The sequence below is a fragment of the Prunus mume genome, linkage group LG2, assembly GCF_029339155.1.
Source record: "Prunus mume cultivar Tortuosa linkage group LG2, ASM2933915v1, whole genome shotgun sequence".
Classification (NCBI taxonomy): domain Eukaryota; kingdom Viridiplantae; phylum Streptophyta; class Magnoliopsida; order Rosales; family Rosaceae; genus Prunus; species Prunus mume.
In genome coordinates this window covers 14,488,857-14,511,041 of record NC_142699.1, presented here as the reverse complement: position 1 = coordinate 14,511,041, position 22,185 = coordinate 14,488,857, and the positions used below count along the sequence as shown (strand labels likewise).

General features: G+C 39.4%; 4 protein-coding genes and 1 pseudogene across 5 annotated transcripts; 4 read left to right on the top strand and 1 right to left on the bottom strand.

The window, feature by feature from the left end:
* The first annotated feature begins 2,899 nt into the window (after window positions 1-2,899).
* LOC103321297 (putative TPR repeat-containing protein At1g05150) lies at window positions 2,900-5,879 on the top strand. Its single transcript, XM_008223098.2, has one exon. The coding sequence runs from the start codon at window positions 3,347-3,349 to the stop codon at window positions 5,738-5,740; it is 2,394 nt and encodes a 797-aa protein (XP_008221320.2). The 5' UTR covers window positions 2,900-3,346; the 3' UTR covers window positions 5,741-5,879.
* Window positions 5,880-7,329: 1,450 nt separating this feature from the next.
* LOC103321298 (Low temperature viability protein) lies at window positions 7,330-10,067 on the bottom strand. The gene is made up of 4 exons (XM_008223099.3): window positions 9,557-10,067; window positions 8,970-9,371; window positions 8,206-8,817; window positions 7,330-7,900 (listed from the first exon to the last, which is right to left on the bottom strand). Exons 1-4 carry the CDS (start codon window positions 10,010-10,012, stop codon window positions 7,769-7,771), a joined length of 1,602 nt encoding a protein of 533 aa, XP_008221321.3. The 5' UTR covers window positions 10,013-10,067; the 3' UTR covers window positions 7,330-7,768.
* Window positions 10,068-10,340: 273 nt separating this feature from the next.
* LOC103321299 (transmembrane and coiled-coil domain-containing protein STS1-like) lies at window positions 10,341-15,933 on the top strand. Its single transcript, XM_008223100.3, has 15 exons — window positions 10,341-10,930; window positions 11,071-11,155; window positions 11,308-11,799; window positions 12,001-12,166; window positions 12,272-12,424; window positions 12,717-12,811; window positions 12,989-13,080; window positions 13,377-13,447; window positions 13,542-13,677; window positions 14,308-14,367; window positions 14,459-14,544; window positions 14,640-14,716; window positions 14,916-14,986; window positions 15,134-15,191; window positions 15,275-15,933. Exons 1-15 carry the CDS (start codon window positions 10,593-10,595, stop codon window positions 15,416-15,418), a joined length of 2,124 nt encoding a protein of 707 aa, XP_008221322.2. The 5' UTR covers window positions 10,341-10,592; the 3' UTR covers window positions 15,419-15,933.
* Window positions 15,934-16,756: 823 nt separating this feature from the next.
* On the top strand, window positions 16,757-17,604 carry LOC103321394 (uncharacterized). Its single transcript, XM_089045830.1, has one exon. The coding sequence runs from the start codon at window positions 16,807-16,809 to the stop codon at window positions 17,476-17,478; it is 672 nt and encodes a 223-aa protein (XP_088901956.1). The 5' UTR covers window positions 16,757-16,806; the 3' UTR covers window positions 17,479-17,604.
* Window positions 17,605-18,728: 1,124 nt separating this feature from the next.
* Window positions 18,729-21,626, top strand: LOC103321300 (SH3 domain-containing protein 2-like; annotated as a pseudogene). Its single transcript, XR_016124090.1, has 10 exons — window positions 18,729-18,911; window positions 19,295-19,417; window positions 19,498-19,566; window positions 19,652-19,803; window positions 20,099-20,200; window positions 20,400-20,600; window positions 20,710-20,772; window positions 20,888-21,040; window positions 21,131-21,205; window positions 21,321-21,626. The product of XR_016124090.1 is annotated as an SH3 domain-containing protein 2-like (transcript).
* Window positions 21,627-22,185: the final 559 nt, after the last annotated feature.

Sequence of the window (22,185 nt, the reverse complement as noted above, 5' to 3'; positions counted from 1 at the left end):
TGTGTGCTACTAAATATATATTGTGAAAAGAATCGGAAAAAAAATATATTTGCTTGTGCTTTGCAAAGCACCTATAGCTAAAAGAAGAGAAAATATGGTGCATGATGTAAGTAGTGTGCAACAGAAAGGTGATTAAAAATATATAATGCAGAAATAAAAATATAGAATTAAAGAAATTATTAAATAATTGTTTTAAATAATAATAAAATATTATAACATTTAATTATAGGGAGTCACTAGGAGCCTTTTCTTTCTCCTCATATTTAGGAGTTTCTAGATATCTCTCTATTTTAGGGGTTGGATAAGGAGTATGGTTTGGAAGGTGAGTTTTCTCACTTTCTCCTTAAATTTTATCTAAGAAAATGATTTATTGAGTCAATTTTATCTTAGAGCATCCACAATGGGCTCCCTAAATCACCTCATTAGTTAAAATTTAGGAATGAATTGAAAAACCCACCTCCAATCATGCTCTATATCCAGCTCCTAAAATAGGGAGACATCTAGGAGCTCCTAAATATGAGGAGAGAGAAAGAACTACTAGTGACTCCCTATAATTAAATGTTGTTTTACTTTAATGTTATTTTAAATATTTATTTAATGCTAGTTAACTATATTTTTTTTTTATATATGAAGAGGGAGCATTTATGCTAAGCCAAAAAAAGAAATAAATCATTTATGATTTCCTAAATTAGAGAGCATGGTTGGAGTTGAAATTTTACAAGGTGCTCCTAAAATAGCTTTCTAATTTTAACTAAAAAATAAGGAGCATGATTGTGGATGCTCTATGGTCCCTAAATTTTGACCCAATTCGCATTGTAATCCCTCACTTGCAGTCCTTCAACTTCACTTTTGTTAGGACAAATAGTCCTGCCGTCACTTTTGTTATATTTTCTGCTAAATGCATGGGCAAAATGGTATTTTTGTATTATTTTTATTTTTCACCATCTGAATATTCCTTTCACCAAAAAAAAAACTAAAAACTAAAAACCTTTATTCCTATCCTCGCCATCGGATATTTAAAAGAGTATAACCGCACAGTTATACTCTTTAAATATATTCGGGTATTTAACAAACTATAGTCGTGCAGCTATACTCTTTAAATATATTCGAATATTTATTGAAGGATAGGAAATGACGATTTTAGGCCTCCAATTGAGGCCAACTAGTTCTTGTCGACAGACCGTGTTGCAAAATCCCCAAATCCTTTCGACTAAATATAAAATCCTTAGCCTTAACTCTTCAAAACGTCGTCGAGCGTGCCATAGCCACCATGGCACCTGTGTCAGATAGGTAACAAAAGGGGAAATGCTACCATCACCATGCTCCCAAATTGTCCAAAAGTAGGTATATATTAGCTTCTAAACTATAAAATTTGTGCCTTTTATATCTAACTCGTTTAAAGGATCGTATCTTTTTATTTTTATTTTCCAAATATACAAGTCCCCTTGATTTGGTTTGCTTCTTCTTCTTGTTGTTATGTTGGCTATGCTTTATGTGATATAAATTCAATAATTTATTAGAACTATGAAATTAAATAAAGATTACCTAGTAAGACTCCTCACAACAATGACGGAGCCATGAAATTAAAGAAATAAAATTAAAATTAAAATGTTTGATTTGATTAAATCGATAAGTGAGTTTTCAGATGACCTATGGGCGTTAAATAAGGCCCCATTATAGAATTAATGCGAATATGACAATATTCTTACCGATCATGACTCAAATATTTTATTTTCTTATACGACATGATGAGGATTCGAGTTTGATCATTTCTTGACATGAATATGGCACAAGGAGTATCGCATATAATAGACAAATTAAGTTAGTCATTAGTGTTAAACATAAATAATTCAAACTTGGTATGAAAATGTCGTTTAATTATAATATCTACCAACGGGAGTTTAAACTATTGGAAAATAGTATTGACTTACAAATTAGTGGTTTCAAGTTCAAACTACCATGACACCTTAGTAATGTATGTAAAAAACATTCATCTCCCTTATAGTTTAGATTATCGTTTGTATTTAAGTAATATTGTCTTTAAAAAAAAAAATTGTATAAATCACTGCATCATAGGTTCAAATTTTATAGTTTTGCCTTTGTTATTTATAATAAGGGGTATTTTAGAGAAAAGGAAACTACAAAGTACCCCTTCAACATAGCATCCTTAACAATATCGGGAGAATTAAGATACTATGAGAACTACAATTACATCAATAGATAATATAAGGAGTTAATTTATATGCTACAAAATTGAATTTTCTAAAATCATGACAGAAAATAATCAAGCAACGCTCAAAAATCATCAAACAAACACTTAAAGTTGCATTATGTAACAATTTATAGTTTCGTTAGTATTATGATCAAATGTGTTTTATTATGTAATGCATAATTGATTGGGTTGGCTTAGAATAACAAATCTTAAACCTTTTAATTAAAAAATAAATTATAGCTTTAATTCAAAATATAGGGCCGCTAATAATATTCCAGATTAATTAACCATGGATTGAGTTAGTACCATCGTATAACTAAAAAGATGGCAATCTAGAACTTGAATAATATTCAACACGTGTACAAAGTGACACGAAGCAAACTCAAAAATAGAATGTCACCAACAGTATCGGCTAAGTATACAAATGGCCAGGGCACACTGATCAATCGCCGAGCCAGCTGGACAACAATCTTTCTTCTTTATGTAAAGCTGGCGTTACCTAAGCCCAAGTGCCAACAAAATACAAATATATATACTTTTAACAAAAAATGAAATTGTAAAAATAGCCCCACTAGGGCCACGTGGCCCACCACCAGCCATCATCATCATTCATCATTCATTCATGAGAAGTAAGCAAGGAGTGAGAACCAGTTAATAAAAATAAATATTTTTAAAAAAAAAAAAAAACAAGAGAGAGAAAGAGAGGAAACAATGGTCGTCTCTCTCTCTCTCTCTCTCTTCTATTTTCTCTTTTTCCTGGTTTCACTTTTGGGTTATCCAGCCAGATGGCTCAGATCCAATGAAAACCAACAGGAAAACAGTTGGTACCACCACCCAACCCAAATGAAAGTGAAAATGAAATGAGAACAAGAAGAAGCCCCCTCATCTTGTCAATCACATAACATCATTTATAGTCTCATTAAGGATTCAACCCTAGATTAATTAAATTTTTTTAGCTAAGCCCCCTCCCTTCTACCTTCTCTTTTTGGTCCCTCACTCACTTTCCATTTATACCAATTACCTTTACATTAATTTACACCTGTATCACTTCATCATCTTCTTCTTCTTCTTCTTCTTCATCTTTCAAACCCTACAAAATTAAAAGCTGAAATTAAAATTTGGGACAAGGGTATAATGACAACGAGAGGGAGCAGATCAGAGAAGGTCAAGAGGATTTTCCACCAATTCGATGAAAACCATGACGGAGGTCTCAACAGAGATGAAATGGCCGCGCTCGTTGTGGCGGTAAACCCTAGGGTCAAGTTCAGCGACGAGCAGATCAATGCCATTCTCGACGAGGTCTTCCGGACCTACGGTGACTTCATCGACGGCGAGAAGGGCCTCACCTATGAGGGCCTCTTGCGGACCTACGACGACGGTGCCGGTGACGTGGACCGTGACTTCGACGCGCTCGGTTTGGAGCTCACCTTGGACGAGACCAAAGCTTCCATGGCATCCGAGGCCTCGTCGTCCTCGATAGTCGACGAACGCCTCGTTGAGTCGCAAAAGAAGCAGAGAACGGCGGCCTGGGCGGTGTCACCCAACCACGGGATCGTGTTCGACGACACGTGGAAGATAGTCGACGATTTAGAGATTTTGGTAAAGAGGTTGAAGGCGAAGCAAGCCAAAGATGGGAAATTGAAAGCCGACAATATCGACGCTTTTTCCGATGCCGGGTGGTCTAGAGAATTGGGACCTTCTTCGGAGATTTCGGATAAAAGGATATTTTGGGAAGAGTCTGGGCACGAGTATGCTGCGTTCGTTAGAGAATTGGGGGTGTTAAGGAGCCGAGCCGACGGAGCAAGGTCACGTGAGCAGGCCTTCGATGGTCACATGGCGATTGGGAGGGTTCTGTATGAGCACCAGCTGTTCAAAGAGGCGTTGGTGAGTTTCAAGAGGGCTTGTGAGTTGCAACCAGTGGATGTGAGGCCACATTTCAGAGCTGGGAACTGCTTGTATGTTCTTGGCAGATACAAAGAGGCTAAAGATGAGTTTTTGTTGGCGCTTGAGGCGGCGGAGGCCGGTGGGAACCAGTGGGCTTATTTGCTTCCACAGATTTATGTGAATCTCGGGATTGCGCTTGAAGGTGAAGGTATGGTTTTAAGTGCTTGCGAGTATTATAGAGAAGCTGCAATTCTTTGTCCAACTCATTTTAGAGCTTTGAAACTTTTGGGTAGTGCTCTTTTTGGGGTTGGGGAATATAGAGCGGCTGTCAAGGCCTTGGAGGAGGCCATTTTTATGAAACCGGACTATGCGGATGCGCATTGTGATTTGGCTTCGGCTTTGCATGCCATGGGTGACGATGATAAGGCAATTGTGATCTTTCAGAAAGCCATTGATTTGAAACCTGGTCATGTAGATGCTTTGTACAATTTGGGTGGGCTTTATATGGACGCGGGTAGATTTCCGAGAGCTTCTGAGATGTATACTAGGGTTTTAGCTGTGTGGCCCAACCATTGGCGTGCTCAGCTTAACAAGGCTGTGTCCTTGTTAGGAGCTCGGGAAACTGAGGAAGCTAAGAAGGCTTTGAAGGAAGCATTGAAAATGACCAACAGGGTTGAATTGCATGATGCCATTGCACATTTGAAGCAGCTGCAGAAGAAGAAGGTGAAGGGGAATGGGGGTGCCAATGGGGAGGGTTCGTTTGTCGTTGTGGAACCTACAAAATTTAAGACAGTTGGGGAGAGGACTACATTGAGGCAAGAGTTGGCCAATGCACTTGAGATTAGGGCCTTTCAGAGGATTACCAGGTTGAGTCGTTGTGATGTGGAGTTGCTTAAGAAGGAAATGAATGATGGCGAAGTACCTGTTTCATATTCTGGTACTGGTGTTCCTCAGAGATCCATACGCAAGCCTAACTTAGAAGAAATTCTCCGCAGGTTACTTGATTTCCTAAAACCAGAGACTTTTCAAGGAGCTGTTAAAGCCATAAACGAGAGGATACTCTCCGTCTTTGATGATACGGGCTCGGGCAGAGTGGACTTGGGCATGTTTTTTGCTGTTCTAGCTCCTATTTGCAGTGGCCCGCCAGATAAGCGCAAACGAGTTGCATTTGATGCTCTCTTGTGGCGTCCTGTGAACGAAGGTGGTGGTGCTCAGATAAGAAAAGCCGACGCCACAAGATATATCAAACTGTTGAGAGCCATATATGTTCCTTCCCATGGGGTTAGTGAGATTCTGGAACTCCATGGAGAAGATCTTTCCATGATGACTTTCACAGAGTTTCTTGTCATGTTTGATGACACAGATTGGGGTTTTGGTATCATGTCGACGTTGTTGAAGCTTGAAACTGGGGACAGGAACCGCCACGGCAACCGTGTCTGCTCGGTCTGCCGCTATCCGATTATTGGGTCCCGTTTTAAGGAGATAAAATCTCATTTCAGTTTGTGTAGTCAATGCTACAGCGAGGGAAAGGTGCCTCCTGCCCATAAGCAGGAAGAGTACAAATTCAGGGAATATGGAAGTGAGGCTGAAGCCATGAAAGACAAGTGCAAGTGCTTCACATTGCAATCCCATAGTGACCCATAGCTATAGACTTTATTTTTTTGTGTTCTGTATAATTCCTTCTTCATAATCGTAGTTGTTCAGTGTGAAATATATAGATCATGAATGTGTTCTGTGGGCGTTACGCCTTTGTATAATACATTGTTCCCACCGGTTTTTCTGATGTCTCTCTGCCTTATCATCTGTATAACGTTGCTTCTCTTTTCCAACACTCAGATGTTGTATGGTTCGGTACGGTTCACTGCCCTCTCCTCTGTATAGAAGGAGAGGGTTGGGAGGCTCTTTAATTGCGTAATGATCGATATTTGTTCTTGTACTTTGATTTCTGTTGGAGGTGGCATTTTGTTGAACGATGCTTTTTTTAAAAAAAAAAAACTTTTTACATGTTGCTGCCCTGTTTATGATTGTTAACTAATAATATTGATGGAAATGCAGAAACTTTTTACCTGTCGGACTAAAAGGATTGATTATTATATATTGAAACAACAATAAATATGCTGATCATTACTTTGTTCATCTTTATCCATCGTTTCTGTAGGTTTAACCAAGAAGTGAGGTCAACTCCACGAGCCGTGATCTTGGGGACAAATCTCTTAGAAAAAATTCGGTCTGAGAAGACCGGACCTTGTACCAATCAACTTTTCTTTAAATTCACTTAAAAGTCTTGTTGCCATTGATGACGGAATGAAAGGTACATCACATATTTCAAATATGCGGGCAAAAGGGCAATGATGACTTCGAAGACAAATTCCAGAGAAAATCCTGTGCAATATACATTACATACACATACGGTCTTAGTAAAGAAAGGAAATCTATGTAGGAGAGGAGGCCAACTTGTTAGGCTTTCCATTCTGTTTAAAGCACTACATGCATGCAAGAAGCATGGTAAGTCATCCATCGGGTGTGAGAAATAAAGAACCAATTTTGTTCAAACACTACCGTACTTTCACATATATTAGGATTTGTTGCTGACGGTTGCCAAATGCATCTTTGAGTTTGAGAGTTAGAAATTCAAAAACCATAACCTGCACTGCAGCATAGAGTTTTTAGAGGTTGGATTTGCAGCTAGCCTAAAATCACATGGGAACAGTAGCAGGAACAGGAAGCTCAGCAAAGCACATGTTATGCATGATGATCATGTCCGTTATGATGATTATGCCCACAAGAGCAACCGCGGCACCGTCACTGTCGGCCCCATCATCATCATTTGTTGCTTTCCAACAACTGAAAGAGCAGGTGCAGCAGCAGGGAGCGGACAAACACCACTATGAGGCACGGACGTCGGAAATATTTCATCAAGACTACGGCATTTGGAATCCAACACCTTATTATGGTAGAGGCGACATGGCTCCTATTCCCCACTGAGAATTATATTCTTTGCACTTACAAATTATCTTCTATCATTTAAGTTTTGTCCAGAATACAAATAAACAAAGTCGTTTCACACTTGATTGTTTATTCGTTACAAAGTATGATTAATTAAAAAAATTCTTTTGTTCCTATGCTGCTATGTCGCACTAAATCATGAATGCATAATTGATGACATTTGTATTCACCTTTTGAATTGAAAGAAATTATTGATATTTCTGTTAATCAAGTCAACCTATCATCTGTAGAGGAAAAAAATAAAACTATATTGTAGGGGGAAAGGAGCAAAAATAACCAGACAAACAAATACATTACACATTTGACGGTAAAGAACTCAATGCATGTCCTCCTATCTACCATTACGGGCAAAAAACATCAGAACCCAACCTTTCCGAACTCAAAATTTTCTCAATCACAACTTATATTCTACGCTGCTAAAACTCGAGGCAGTCGGGATGGAGCGTACACCTCACTCAACATTGTTGGTCGTAGATTACATGCGAAAAGTGCGGGCTCAAGCGATGCCACTGTCTTGACTATTAATCTAGTACTCTGTCTTACCTATAAGAAAATCACTAAACAAACAAATTAATATAAAGCATATTTCTAGAAACAGCCTGATTTGAAGCAATAATAGTGATACAATTCCAATTATCTAGAGATACAACTTCTTGATCAACACAATCACATAAGATGAATAGAAGAAGGGCCAGATATAGCAGCTACTCTCTGAGCATGCTGTGCTTCACCCTTGTAAAGTTCCTTTATTTCTTTCTTGGTACGGCGTGCTTCACGCCTTTCCTCCTTGACAGCAGCCTGCACGCACAAAACTTCAAATCATCATCAAAGAACCCACAGAACTTACCAACAAAACAACATAAGAAAAGAAAAAAACAAGGCACATTTCCTCAAATTTATCAAATATCAAAACCAGTAGCTTTGAGTTATGCGGATGCAAAGTCATTTACTTCAGTTTTGCCTCAAAATGGCAGTTTCTGGATTTTAACTATCATAAGGTGTCATGTAAATCTTTCATTAGTTATAAAAGATTGGTAATCCACGCTGGATCAAATGGCATCCTCAAGATAAGCAAAAAGAATAGCAGACTAACGCATGTATACCTTTCGCTCTTTCTTCTCCTCCTTTGACTCCATACCATGTTGCTTCCTTTTCTGCTGCTCAGATTTCAAGGCACCTATATCTTTCACCTTCTCTGTAGCAGGTTTTTTATTACGAGGCAAGAAGTCCACAGGCAGTCTCTCTTTCCCTCGAAGGGTTATCACATGATTGGCAGAACCCAAGGCTCCAGAAACAGTTTCAGAAAGCTTCTTCCTTCTAGCTACTCCTGGAGCTTCGATTTTCCCAGGGTGATTATCAAGATTTGAATATGTAGAAACAATGGTCTCACAGTCCCACACTTCTGATTCATCACTAGATTCCTCCACAATGACCAAGTCTGCATCTTTATCTTCATTCTCATATTTCTCAGCATACTCGGCACAGCGCCGAATAACCTCACTAGCAGAGTCCACTAGCTCTTTCGTTTTTACTGTCTCATTATCACGCAGCAAATCTGCAGGGGCCTTATAACCGCCGTCCAGTTCTAAGTCATCCCTCGCATGGCCATTCAGGGTGGCATGTTTGAGCTTCTCTGCAAGGGTCTCATCTTCTTCAGCTACATAGCCATAATCATCATCATTTTCGTCATCACTGGCATATTCCTGACTCACAAGCTGTTTTTTTATATTAATAAATATAACACTAACAAAAAGGTATGAGATAACAGAGATACAAAAGAAGAATTGAAGGAACAAAAATTACATCATGAGACTAAAACTATAAAGTTTACAGAACATAACTAAATATAGCAAGAAAAATAACTCACTAAATCAAATTGCTCGTCCAAGAGGCGATGAACTCGTGGCTTTTCAGCCACAGAGTTATCCTTTGCTCCCTCAACGCTATTTGTTCCAACTCCGTTTGTTTCATTTCTCACATTTTTGTTCTCAGATTGCTCAACAATATTTGGCCCATTATCTACACACACATCCTCCTCCTCCTCCCCCTCCTTTTCTGCGGCAAGGTTAGCCTGAACAACGAAATCTTCTTCCAAGTCCTCAATATCAGAACCAAACCGTGAAAGATCACTATCATCAAGCAATGCAGATACTTCTGGATCAGCCGCTTTCTGAACCCTTACATTAACCGTCTTAGAAGCCACACTGTAAATCACCTTCTCATTCGGAGCCTCATTTTCAGAAATGCGCACTCTTGAAGCATCATATGCCTGAAACCCACAACACACTCTTTTTAAGTATTAAAAATTAATAATAATCCACCACTTGACTTGGTATAGCTGCAAAACGAAACAGACATAAAATTTATATTTTTTTTTCTCTTTCTCTTTCATTTTCCTTTTCCTTAACTTTCTCACAAGCTAAACAGAACATAAGCAATCGATACGTCACCAACCTTTACATCATGAGGAAGCTGATCGAGCTTAGCCTTGGAATTGTGATAAACTGTAGAAGTACTCCTAATCTCCCTCATATGTAGCAAGTAGTTGTAACCGTCGTCAGGAAACCCTAGCTCCAGAATCTCCCTCCTAACGTGGTCCGGCAATGGCTGAGGAGCTGATGGAGCCACCGAGTACCCGGAAACTTGACCATAGTCCTGCCCACCGCCGTCATCCTCAGGTGCATCAGCGAATATCGAATTGGGATCGTCGTCGTATCCGCCGGCACCGGAGGCGTCGTGAGGATTATCTTCAGGGAATAAGGCATCAATGGGGTAGCTGCTGTTGTCAACTCGGATAAAGACTCGGTCGCTGCCGGGTGAGTCATCGTAGTTGGGATCGGACGAGTCTCGGGCGAGTAATTGGAAGGTCGCCGACTTTTTCTTGTCGATGAATTTCTTCTTTCTGCCCATTTTGTTTCTTCGCCGAAGATGTGAAGTGCCCTGAGACTGAAACTGGTGTGATAAAACCCTATCGATGCTTCTGTTCTGTATAAACCCTCAACGGCCTTGGGTCGTACACAAATGGCCCAAATTCCAAATCACCATTTATTTGGGCCTAATTTTGAACCGGCCCAAAGGCACAATTAAAAAAAAGCCCCAGACAAAATTACTGATTAATGCCACGTGTCGGTCGCAGGAGTCTCAATCTCCGGGTGTCCCGCCAAAAAAGAAGGACCGTTACGGCAAATTCGGTGTCTTATTGGAGTGTTGAAAAGGTCAGAGGATTTAGGCTCTCAGTCTTCCTCCCTTCCCTGAGAACATCAGAGAGAGAGCACAGACAGCAGATTGTTAATATTTTGTTAATGTTAAATGTCAGTAGTTAATTAGTTGTTAAGAGGAATAGGCGGGAGAATTAGTTAATGGGATTATAGGATAATCTTTCGTCACTGTCTATAAAGAAAGGAGGGGGTCCTGTTGCCTGTGTGGATAATCTTTCTTTGTGTAATTTCAACACAATTAATTAAATTCTCTGCTATTATTACTATACTGAATGAGCATATATCGGTCGGTTAAATTGAAACCCTCGTTTTGGTCTGCAAATTTGAATCTTGTGCGTTTCCGATGCTCTGCGAGTTTGAAAGTAAAACCGTCGGCAAATATGGAAGCACCGATTCTCATTCCGACGCATAAATACGCAGCGGGAGCTCTGTTCGCGCTGGCGCTTCACCAGTCTCAGATACACCAAGCTCGGCCATCAACTCCTCCTTTACCTTCTCTTGAAAAAGAGACCATCAGCGAAGGTGCGAGCATCGGCAAGACCGTCTCGGTTTCGGACAATTCCGACCTTTGGATCCACGAGAATTCTGGTTTGATTTATCCCGTTTTCCGGTACTTTTTCAATTTAATTACTCAGACTCATCCTTTTGTTTTAATCAATCGTGCATTTTCCTCGGCAGCTAGCTCTGTTTTGTTTGATTGAATTAGGGCCAGTAGCGTTGGGCTTCATGATTTTCTTGGTTGAATTTCAGGTTTTTAGGAGTGGATGAACAATCCTGGAAGGGGATAAAGGAAACTGCTGGATCTTCGTCACAAGTTAGGCATCATGTAGGAGCGGTGTGTTTTCTTCCTCTTATGAAATTCAGACACATCATTATTCTGGGTTGATTTTATTTACTTTTTAGCTCATCTTTTTTATTATTTTTCTCTCTGGCTGCACCCTTTTTGTGTGTTCCTCTGCTTTATTAATTTTGTTTGTTTTATTTCAGTTGATGACCTTACTATCAGAGGGAACTACTGATGGGCCTTCTTCTGAAAAAACTGACAAGGAATGCGCTTTGACAAAAACCGTTGATGCCATGGCTCTTAGTGAGGAAGAGTCTCTTGTTCATTCAGCTGAAAACCCTGTGGATTCTGAATATGAAGCTAAATGCCGCGAAAGATATGAAGTTCCTGAGACGAAACCGGTGTCTGAGGTTTCTGCGAAGCCTTATGAGATTATAAAGAGGACAAGTTCTCTGTCATCCACTGAAGAAAAAGTACCAGATGTATCTGAACCCCTTGAGGAACCTGTGGAAGAGGGAAACCTGATCAGTTACGAGAGGAAAGTAACTGTTCTTTTTGCACTTCTTTCAGCCTGTGTGGCAGATAATACTGAAGATGGCAATAAATGTTCCAAAGTACGGAAGGGTTATGATGCTCGACACCGTGTGGCATTGCGGCTGCTGGCAGCATGGCTTGGGGTTGAGTGGCTAAAAATGGTCTGTATATTGATTTTTTTCTTTTTTTTTCACAAGCTTTCTTTTGTATATGAGTTGTGCCTTACATATCTGCCTTTTGATGTATATCTATCTACCGTCTATGCTTCAAAAATAATCAAACTGATAAATAAGTAAAAAGAAGAAGAAAATAAGAAAATAAAAAACATGTAGAGCCATCTATGAGGAACTTCTATTCTGCAGGAAGTTATGGAGGTGATGGTTGCTTGTTCTTATATGGCTTCAATAAAAGAAGTTACTAATGAAGACAAAACAAAAACTTCAGAAATCTCATGGGAGGAAATGAAGAGGGGAGGTATGATTGGTGCAGCTGCTTTAACTGGAGGAACCTTGATGGCTATCACTGGAGGTATCATTTCTGTCAACTTCAAAAGAGCAGATGTCTCTCCTGTGATGCAATTTTATGATAAAACTAGTAGTGTTTGATTTGTTGTTTACTTTCATTTTACCACAGGCCTAGCTGCTCCTGCAATTGCACAAGGATTGGGTGCTCTAGCTCCTGCATTAGGTGGTATTATCCCTGCAATTGGAGCAAGTGGCTTCGCTGCTGCAGCAACTGCCACAGGGTCTGTTACCGGCTCTCTTGCTGTTGCTGCATCATTTGGAGGTGCAAAAGTGGTTTTTTCCCTCTAATATTCTGTGTTTAGTTAGACTGGGGAAATCATTTCCTAATGAAATAATTGGAAGCAAAACCTTTTCTTGGCTAATAACTAAGAAAGATGAGCATGAATACTGGAAAAGGCATGAGGATGTACTGAATTTTGTGCTAAAATCCAAGTTTTAAAACAAGTGGTTGTTCTCAAAGCACATTAAAAAAAAACCACCATTGTATAGATTCTATCTTTCAAATTTAAAGAGTATGGAGTGATACTCAGCTACTTGTTCTTCCGGAATCTCAGCTGCTGGAGCTGGACTTACGGGGAACAAAATGGCTAGAAGGACCGGCAGCATTGAAGAATTTGAGTTCAGAACAATTGGAAATTATGATCAAGGAGTGAGCTCATTTAGACAATTTATTAATCCATACTTTCCATTTGTTTTTGGGGGGCAGAAGGGCAGTGGGATTTCTATTAGCATGATGATGTAGTGAGAGATTGAGAATTTATGCTGAGCAGGACCTTTCTCTGTATGAATGAAAATGCTTACAATTTACAGCAAACCTCCTTTTCAGCGGCTAGCAGTGGGAATATTGGTTTCTGGACTTGTTTTTGAGGATGAAGATTTTATAAGGCCTTGGGAAGGTCAAAATGAAAACTTGGAAAGGTAAAAAAATTCAAATTGTATTTCCAGTAGTACAATAAAAAATTGATTTCAAATATATATCTACAATACAAAAACACTGCAATTAAAGACTGCCTTACATCATGTACTTCCATAACCTTATGAACTGTCACTTCTTGTGATCGACTATTGGCATATTTATGACCGAGATTATTGCAATCTTCCTTCAATTGATTTGTGATTCTTCACTTGAAAGTTTCTTTCTTTTAAAAGCCTTAGATAGGATCTGAACTATGATGACTGGCTAAGTAATTGATATCAATGTAGTGAATCTATAGGTATGCCCTCTGGTGGGAGTCTAAGAATTTGATTGCATTGAGCACTGCAATCCAAGACTGGCTTACTTCAAGTACTTCCTGAACCTTATAAGTATTGCCACCTATTGTGACTAACTATTTGCATATCTATGATTTCGTGACCAACACTATTGCAAACTGTCACAGGAATTGCCTTAGAGTTGATGAAAGAAGGTGCCATGATGACTGTATTAAACACCCTTCTAGCAGCATTTGCTATGCCGGCAACATTAGTTACAGCATCTGATCTTATAGATAGCAAATGGGCAGTTGCAGTGGACAGGTAATCTTTCATTTGTTTGGACAGGACTTTATGTGGATGGATGATGGTTTCGAGTTTCCATTTCACATGTTATTCTTATATTAAGAGGTTCCAAGCATGAGAAGCATAGTGGCTGATTGCTAATGTTTGTTTCAGATAAAGGATGTATGCCACCATGTCACTTGGCATCATTTTATTTGGTTTGGACTGCAGTAGATTTGATTTTTAGGCTATCTGCTCAGTCAGCTACCCTATTAGTCTTTGCTAGCATGATTATTTCAAATAGTTACCACATAAAAACTCTGCAGAGGAGAGCAACAAATCCATTCAAGATTTCATTTTCGTTAACCTGCCAACAGTCAACTATGTCATGCATAGTTCATCAGTACATGCAATACAACAAATTGCATCCTGATATACTGAATGAAGTTATTCATTTAAAGTGCCAAATTCTTCCTGGCACTCTCCTCCCCTTATTCTTTTGCTTAGCAAAAGTCTTCGTTGTGGTAATGTTTGATTTGTGACAGTTTTCTTTTCATAACTTGCTCTCGAGGTGGCACTTATTTCATGTACATGAAACTGCTATTTTGAGTGTTCATTACTTGCAGTGGGAAATCTATGAACTTTTAGCATCCCCATTTTCTTGGCCAGATCAGACAAAGCTGGGAAGATGCTTGCTGAAGTGTTGTTGAAGGGACTGCAAGGAAACAGGTAGAAGAATCTCACATTATAAAAGACATTTTCCCATCTTGCCCTGAAACTCATATGTATCATTCCCTTAAATCCTCCATGTATGGTCCAGGCCTGTGACGCTCATAGGGTTCTCGCTGGGGGCCAGAGTAGTTTTCAAATGTCTCCAATGCTTGGCTGAAACAGAAGGGGATAATGGTAATCATCACAATGGGTTCATCCTATTGTGGATAAGTTGAGTGGCAGTGTAATTAAAAAGAAAGAAATTGAATTTGGCTTCTTCATTTCTGCAGCTGGTCTTGTAGAAAGGGTTGTTCTGCTTGGAGCACCAGTTTCAATTGAAGAAGAAAACTGGACGGACGCTAGAAAGGTAGTTGAACTTAAAAAATATATATAATAATTACTGGTTTACTAAATTCCTATGCAAGTTGTGCTGCTGCAGTAGTATCGTTCTTACAATACCACTAGACCTATTTCCTGTAACCTGTTTTTATTTTTTCCCCAATTATGATTGTTATCCTGTGCAAGTTCTTGCTACTGTTTTTACAAGAACCTACTCTGGCTCGCAGATGGTGGCCGGTAGATTTGTGAATGCTTATTCTATAAGCGACTGGACACTGGGAATTGCCTTTCGTGCGAGGTACAGGCCATATTTCCTTTGTTTAGTTTTAGCATTATGTATTTTTGAGGGTGGTACATGACTATAAATCAGATTAATCAGAGTGCTACTGATCTTAAAAAGCATGAATATAAATTTGATTGGACTGAGGGTGTTTCCCTCGTACAGCTTACTTTCTCAAGGTTTAGGTGGAATTCAACCTGTTGATGTTCCTGGGATTGAGAATGTAAGTTCCCAAATTAAATTCCCAATCTCTTTTTATATTTGCATTGTGTTAAAGTTGTCTATTTTCCGAATTGGCATTTTCAGGTTGATGTGACTCAACTTGTTGAAGGCCATTCTTCTTATCTTTGGAAGACAAAACAGATCTTGGAGCAGCTTGAACTCGACTCTTACTACCCTGTTTTCAGAACTACACTCCAACCCCAGGAAGATAATAGTTGTGTAAATTAGTAGTGTTTCTCAAACTAAGAAGCGTAACAAGTGCAAAAACAGAAAGACAAGCTGAAGCTACTTGAGTTGAGATTATCTTTATTATTAGAATTAATTAATTTAATGACATTGATTTCTATAACGAACGACAGTTGAGTTAGATAGATGCCAAATTAGTTGAAGGAACAGGACTCTTGGACACGAAGCCTCCTTTCCACCAACTCCTCAGACATGATTACATTTTACCATCAATCAATTCGTTAAGTTTTATGTCTTCGCCTCAGTGCTCGAGCCCTCCTCCTCAGTAGTGGCCCAGCGAGCAGTCGGTTCCTTCCTTGGTTGAAGTGATCGTTTTGGTCCGAAAAGCTGGACACTTGAGAAAAAAGGGTTCACTTATAGCAAGCAATGCCTAAATTGTTTCTTGAACCTTTGTTCATCTTTTGTCTTCCAGACGGCACTCTATCCAAAGTGTTTGTGCACTATTATATTATTAAAGCATTTTTGGTCTCTTATTTTGGAGCTTAGTGGGACCAAAATCTGTGTCTTTCATTTGTACTCTTTAATTATGATTCAAATTAGTTAAGATGGAGGAGTTGGAATGGAAGCATGATGATGGCAGTTAGTTGTCCTCCTGTACTATATATACATATATGCATCTCAAATATATTGCCAATGCCATAGTATATTTACCACAAATGTGATGTGACCCCACCATAACTTTACGCTTGCTTGCTTGCTAGTGTTACATAGGTTGTCCAAAATTCCAGGCTTAAAGGGCAAGCAAAAGACAATAAGTATACTACTCCCGCGCATGGGCAGGGGAGAGCAGTATTATTTGGTATTAGAGATTTTGATAAGTCAGGGCAACTTCATTAAGTTTTAACTAATACCGAATAAAATTGTATTGGTGGCCTGGTATTATTGCACATTGCTTGACTTGTATGACAAATGAGTACCAATTTAAGCTCAACTCAAACCCAAAGCGATCGACTCAAGAACTAAACCGCTGGTTTGGTCCTAAAGAATATCTCTATAGCCTATACGGCACGCTCTCCTTCTGCCTGCTGTATAGGCGGGCGCCTTGGAGCATGCATGATGTGCGGATGGGGCAGACTATTGCAAGCAATATTAAGCTAATATTGTCCAGGCTGTGGCTGTGTCCGTGATTGCCAAATTGAAAAATATAGAGAGGTAGGTGGTGGGGACAGAAGTGAGACGTAAGGCATGTCCACTTTCTGTTGCTACCTCTCCTCTTCAAGTTCAAATTAAGAGAGTGGGGGCAGCCTCTAGTTGTCAATAGCACGACTCATATATATATATATATATATGGATACACAATCGCATGAGCAGTAATATATAAGTACGAATTACCGTGCATCGTAGTTGTAGCGACCGTACGTTCTAAACACATGGATACAGTAATGCTAGTGAGAAGTTTATGGGTCATCTTGTTTATTTCGATGGCCATTGTTGGTTTGAAAGCTGATAATAATACTACTACGTCTCAAGGCAATGCTACTTCTTCTTCATCAGCTGTTGCTGAAATTCCTTCCGGGGGAAATGGACAAGTAAGAAACGAGACTGCTCCTTCTTACACTAATCAAGTTGTTATCAACAACAAAAACAAGCATCAAGGAAGAGGAGGAAGCGGTCGTGGCGGAGGTGGTGGAGGCTACTCATGGGGATGGGGAGGAGGTGGTGGCGGTGGTGGAGGTGGAAGAGGAAGAGGAGGAGGAGGAGGAGGTGGTGGTGGTGGTGGAGGTGGTGGAGGTGGCGGGTGGGGGTGGGGAGGAGGAGGAGGAGGGGCTGGTTGGTGGAAATGGGGTTGTGGTGGTGGTAAAGGAAGAGGAGGAAGAAGTGGATCAAGAAACTATCATCATCCTCATCGTGATCATGATCACGTGTACGGAGGGAAGAGGAGGTTTGATGAGGCTGATTATGCGGTGGGGGAGTTTGCACAGTGCATGCGCAAAGGGCGGTGTAAAGGCATGAGATTAGATTGCCCTCTTCACTGCGGAGGGCCTTGCTACTATGACTGCCAATATATGTGCAAGGCTCACTGCAAACGACGTCGTTCCTGATTCACTCTCGTTAACGTCTACTACGGCGCCCCTATCCATTTGTTTCGGACAGTCACATTAATCCTCCACGATTAAGAGAGACATGCAAGAAACTAGCATTAGTGCTCTATCTCCCTCTGTCTCTCTCTCTCTAACTTTCCTTGTCTTTTTTTTCCTTATTGTTTTTCTAGTGTGTTTTTTTCCTTCCGTTCAACCTTGTTTTTGTTGTTGTCCAATGTCTGCTGTATTTGCATGCATATGCATGCTGTAACGACTTCAGTTAATTTGAGGGAAATTTTCATTCAATTTATTGCATTCTTTTATGTCAAGTTAATATACTACCACATTTAATGATTTTCTCACTCATCTTTTTTTACAATTCCTTTTATTTTGTTTTGGATTTAGGGGAAGGGGAGGCTCATCCCATTACAGAGACTTCTACAGAGGCGCAAGGATCTATTTTCATTTGCCCCTCACTTACAATCTGCCGAAGAAATACCTCTGTGAAATTGCTTTTTGTTTGCTGTGGTGTTTTTGTTGGGCTGCTGGTAGTTGGCCAAAACGATGGACCAAGGCAATTAAGGATAAGGCCTTATATCCTGCGGATAAAAACCCAATGGGAGAGTCTAAATTGAATTACCCAAATCTCAATCCCCTGATTATTTCATGTGGCTCTCTCTGAGAGGGCCATTCTCTTAACCCCTTTTTTTGTTTATAAATATTATTCACCAAAAGAAATTGTTGGCAAAAAAAGAGCGGAAAAATCAGTTCCTTTTTATTTTTTAATATCCTTTTACTAATAACATATAAGGAAGTATAAGCGAACATAATGAGTGGAGTGGGGAAATCAGCTCCTAAATTAAATTGATGCATATAGATACAGTATGATAATAAGTAATAAATAAAGGCACAATTATTACTGCGTTATGGTTTTTGGGGCAACCAAAAGTTAGAATGGGCCAATGCCAAAGTTGAATTTCTTACTTACTGATGTAGGGCCCAATGGGCCCAAAAGGAGCGTTATGGTATGAAGAAAGATAATTTTATTTTCCAAATATTTGTTATAATGAAAAATATAGAAAAAAAAAATGAAGTTTTAGTTCAGATTGTAAAAGTTATTACAGCTAAGGTACTTTAAAAAAGACGGATTTATCATAAGTGACACAAAATATAGAAAAGAAATGAAGTGAACAGAAGTTGGAGGTAACGTTTAATTCAAGTTTAAGGAAAAGTGGTAATACTAATATCACCACGACGAAGTCAATTGAGGGAAAATAAATAACAAATAAGTAATTAATAAGCCTCCAAATCCAAGTCTTGAAGCAGAATTTCAAACTCCTGAACCAAATCCACCCGGCTGCTTCAAACTAAGGTCCATTGGTCCGGCAGGCATCAAGCAACCGTCGATGGAAGCAATCAGGAAGCTAAGAGATCAGGTTGCTAAACAGCAGCAGGTACTCTCTCTCTCTTCCATTTCTCTCCGGAAAACGAAAAATGAAAAAACAGAAGAAAACGAAAAAGAAGAACAGTTCCGGTTTGATCGAATTTAAACTCTCTGTTTCCGGAATTTAATCTCCGCATGGGTATTAATATTACGTGGATATGAGATTAGTGGAGCTATCAATGAATTTAGTTCTACGTAATAATAATAATCTATAATTGTCTGAACTGAATCGAATAGCATTTTACTATGACTGTTTGGGGCTGTGGTGGCGGTGGCTGAAATGTTGTTGAATTTCTGAATTCTGAACCAAGTGTTGTTTATTACTTCATTTCATTTCTGAATTTAATATTTTTGGAAAGTAATTTGCTTTTGATTTTCTGTTAATACTGTCAGGCTGTCTTCAAACAATTTTCTGGTGGCATTTATGGGGGTTCGGATAATATTGTGCCAGATGAATCAGAACTCCAACAGCATCAAAAACTTGAGAGACTCTACATATCAACTCGTGCTGCCAAGGTTGCTACTCTTCTCCTCCTTCATTGTTATTATGACATCACATTACCTTAGTTGCCTCTATCTTTTTTTTTCTCTAACAGCATTATCAAAAGGAGATTGTCCGGGCGTGGAAGGTTATATTGTAACTGGTTCAAAGCAAGTTGAAATAGGTGTGTTGTTTGAGATTTTTTTGGGAATTTGGATACAAATTCATGTTAGTTTTATCACTTAGTATGCATAAAACTTTTTCAACAGGTACCAAGTTATCAGAAGATAGCAGGAAATACGGTGCTGAAAAAACTTGCACCAGTGGCAACACATTATCGAGAGCTGCACTGAGTTTTGGAAGAGCTCGTGCCCAAATTGAAAAAGAGTGTGGAATTCTACTGAAAGCCCTTGGCACACAGGTTTAAGTGAAGTTCATACTATGAATATTAAGTGAAAATCCAATGCATTATATTGAAGGGGGCCAGTTTGGTACGTGAGGAAATTTAAACTGTTGCCATATATTGTGTGCATTTGATTATTTGGAAATAAGTTCACAGAATAAATAGTTTTCATTTCCATATTGTGGTTGAAGAACTGGACTATTATTGTGTTGTGTGCTTATTCTTAGGCATCTTATGACAAACTGGTATCACTATTTTTCTCAACAGGTTTACATAATAACTTTTTCCCATGGTTCTCAATTTGTTTGTCTAGGTTGCAGAGCCTTTAAGAGCAATGGTAGTAGGAGCGCCCTTGGAGGATGCTCGACATCTTGCTCAACGATATGCTAGAATGCAGCAAGAAGCTGAAGCTCAGGTATATGCAGTATCTGCTGTTTCCTTCTAATGTTTACCACATTGAGTTTTTATGTTACATGGTGATCGTATTTATACTGAATGGACTTCTTCTTTTTCTTTTACTGTTGCTTGTTCTACCTACTTCTGTCCAGTTTGAAGCTTTGGCTTTTAATTACTCCTACAACTTTGTCCATGTATACTGACTTGCACCCAGATAGGCTGTAGATGTTTCCAGACGCCAAGCCAAAGTACGCGAATCTGCTGGTAGTGCCGATATTATCATGAAACTAGAAGCTGCTGAAGCCAAGCTTGAGGAACTAAAGTCTAACGTTGCAATATTGGGAAAAGAAGCTGGTGCTGCAATGGCTGCTGTTGAAGGTCAACAACAGAGATTGACTCTTCAGCGGCTTCTTGCAATGGTAAAGCATTTCCTTCCCCTTCCTATTTAAGTATTAAGGCCTTGGCCTGTCCTAGTTAATTGGAAGGAAATTAATTTTGTAAGTTTGTCATTTTTTGTCTCCATTCAAGGTTGAAGCAGAGCGCAACTATCATCAAAACGTTCTTCAGATACTTGATCAACTTGAAGGCGAGGTATTAATTATCCTGGAATAGTCCTTTTAGTGAGGCCATGGGCAAGACGATGTTTTTCCCAATTCAATTGGTTAAATATTATTCTATTGACAATTTGACAAAATTTGTTGCACAGATGTTGTCAGAACACCAGCGAATTGAAGCATCACCTAATCCAGCTACAGAGAACACTATGCCTCCCCCACCATCATATGAAGATCTCAGCAATAACTTTTCTTCTGAAACCTATGATGAATTGACAGACATCAGAGACTATTTCTTAGGAGAGGTATTTTTATGTTAATGTGGTTGATGCTAACTTTTTATCTGTTGAACTCTTTAGTTTCTACCAATTGTTTCTTTTTCTCACCTACTGCAGGTTATGTACACGTTTCAAGCTGTGACTGATGTGGAGTTAAGTTTGTCCTTCGGGGATTATGTCGTCGTCCGGAAGGTTCTGCCATTCTTCCTGCTTCATTTCAATGCTGTTTTGTTATGTTCTCAATATACCCCATTCATGTCTGGCTTGATTTCTCTCATTGAAGTTAAATGTTGTTGTGGTGGAGCAGGTGGCAAACAACGGTTGGGCTGAAGGTGAATGTAAGGGAAAAGCAGGTTGGTTCCCGTTTGACTACGTAGAAAGGCGGGAGCGTGCTCTTGCTAGCAAGGTGGCTGCAGTCTTTTAAATCTATTGATTGCCTGTTTATTTGGCTTGGCTTGTGTCTGTGTTTCTACACTAGAATTACGTAATTTGTCCAACTTTTTCTATTCATTTTAGGAACCAACGTTAGCTGGTTCCGCCTTGTATATGACCCAAAGTTGTTTCTACTGCTTTATATCTGCCTCAGCAATATAAATGTTTCAGTTTTCTTCTAGAGATGCTGCGTTGGTTTTGTATCGAGAAAATAAACAATAACCTGGAATTCTACTCAATAAGAGAGGCTCCATCCTATTTAGATTTTTCAACGCCATTGACTGGAAGATCAAATTGCCCTGTAAGGATTGGCAACATGGAATGATATGAAAAAGGCCATCCAGCTTGAGATTAGCATGTGGAATAAACAAATACGGTCCCCACGGCTGTGAACTTAGCCAGACTGAAGATCAGATCGCACTAACTTAGCTCTGACCCAATTAAAAATACGAAGACACCATCCAGTCGACATTCACTGTAGGGTTTCTCATTTGGGGCGTTGACTCTCCCTGATATTCATTCACACTTCACATCCATCCATGATCCATCCACCAAGATTTTTGTTTTGGACTCTACCAGTCAAATTATCCACCAAGGTGGTTGTTGATGTTTGTATTTCAACAAATAATTACGTGCGTTTGCAATGACGTTCTAGAGGCCAATTGTTGCATAAACCTGCACCTAGACGACGGAATACCACATGGTAGTGAGGACCAGTGGTATTTTGACATGTGGAACAA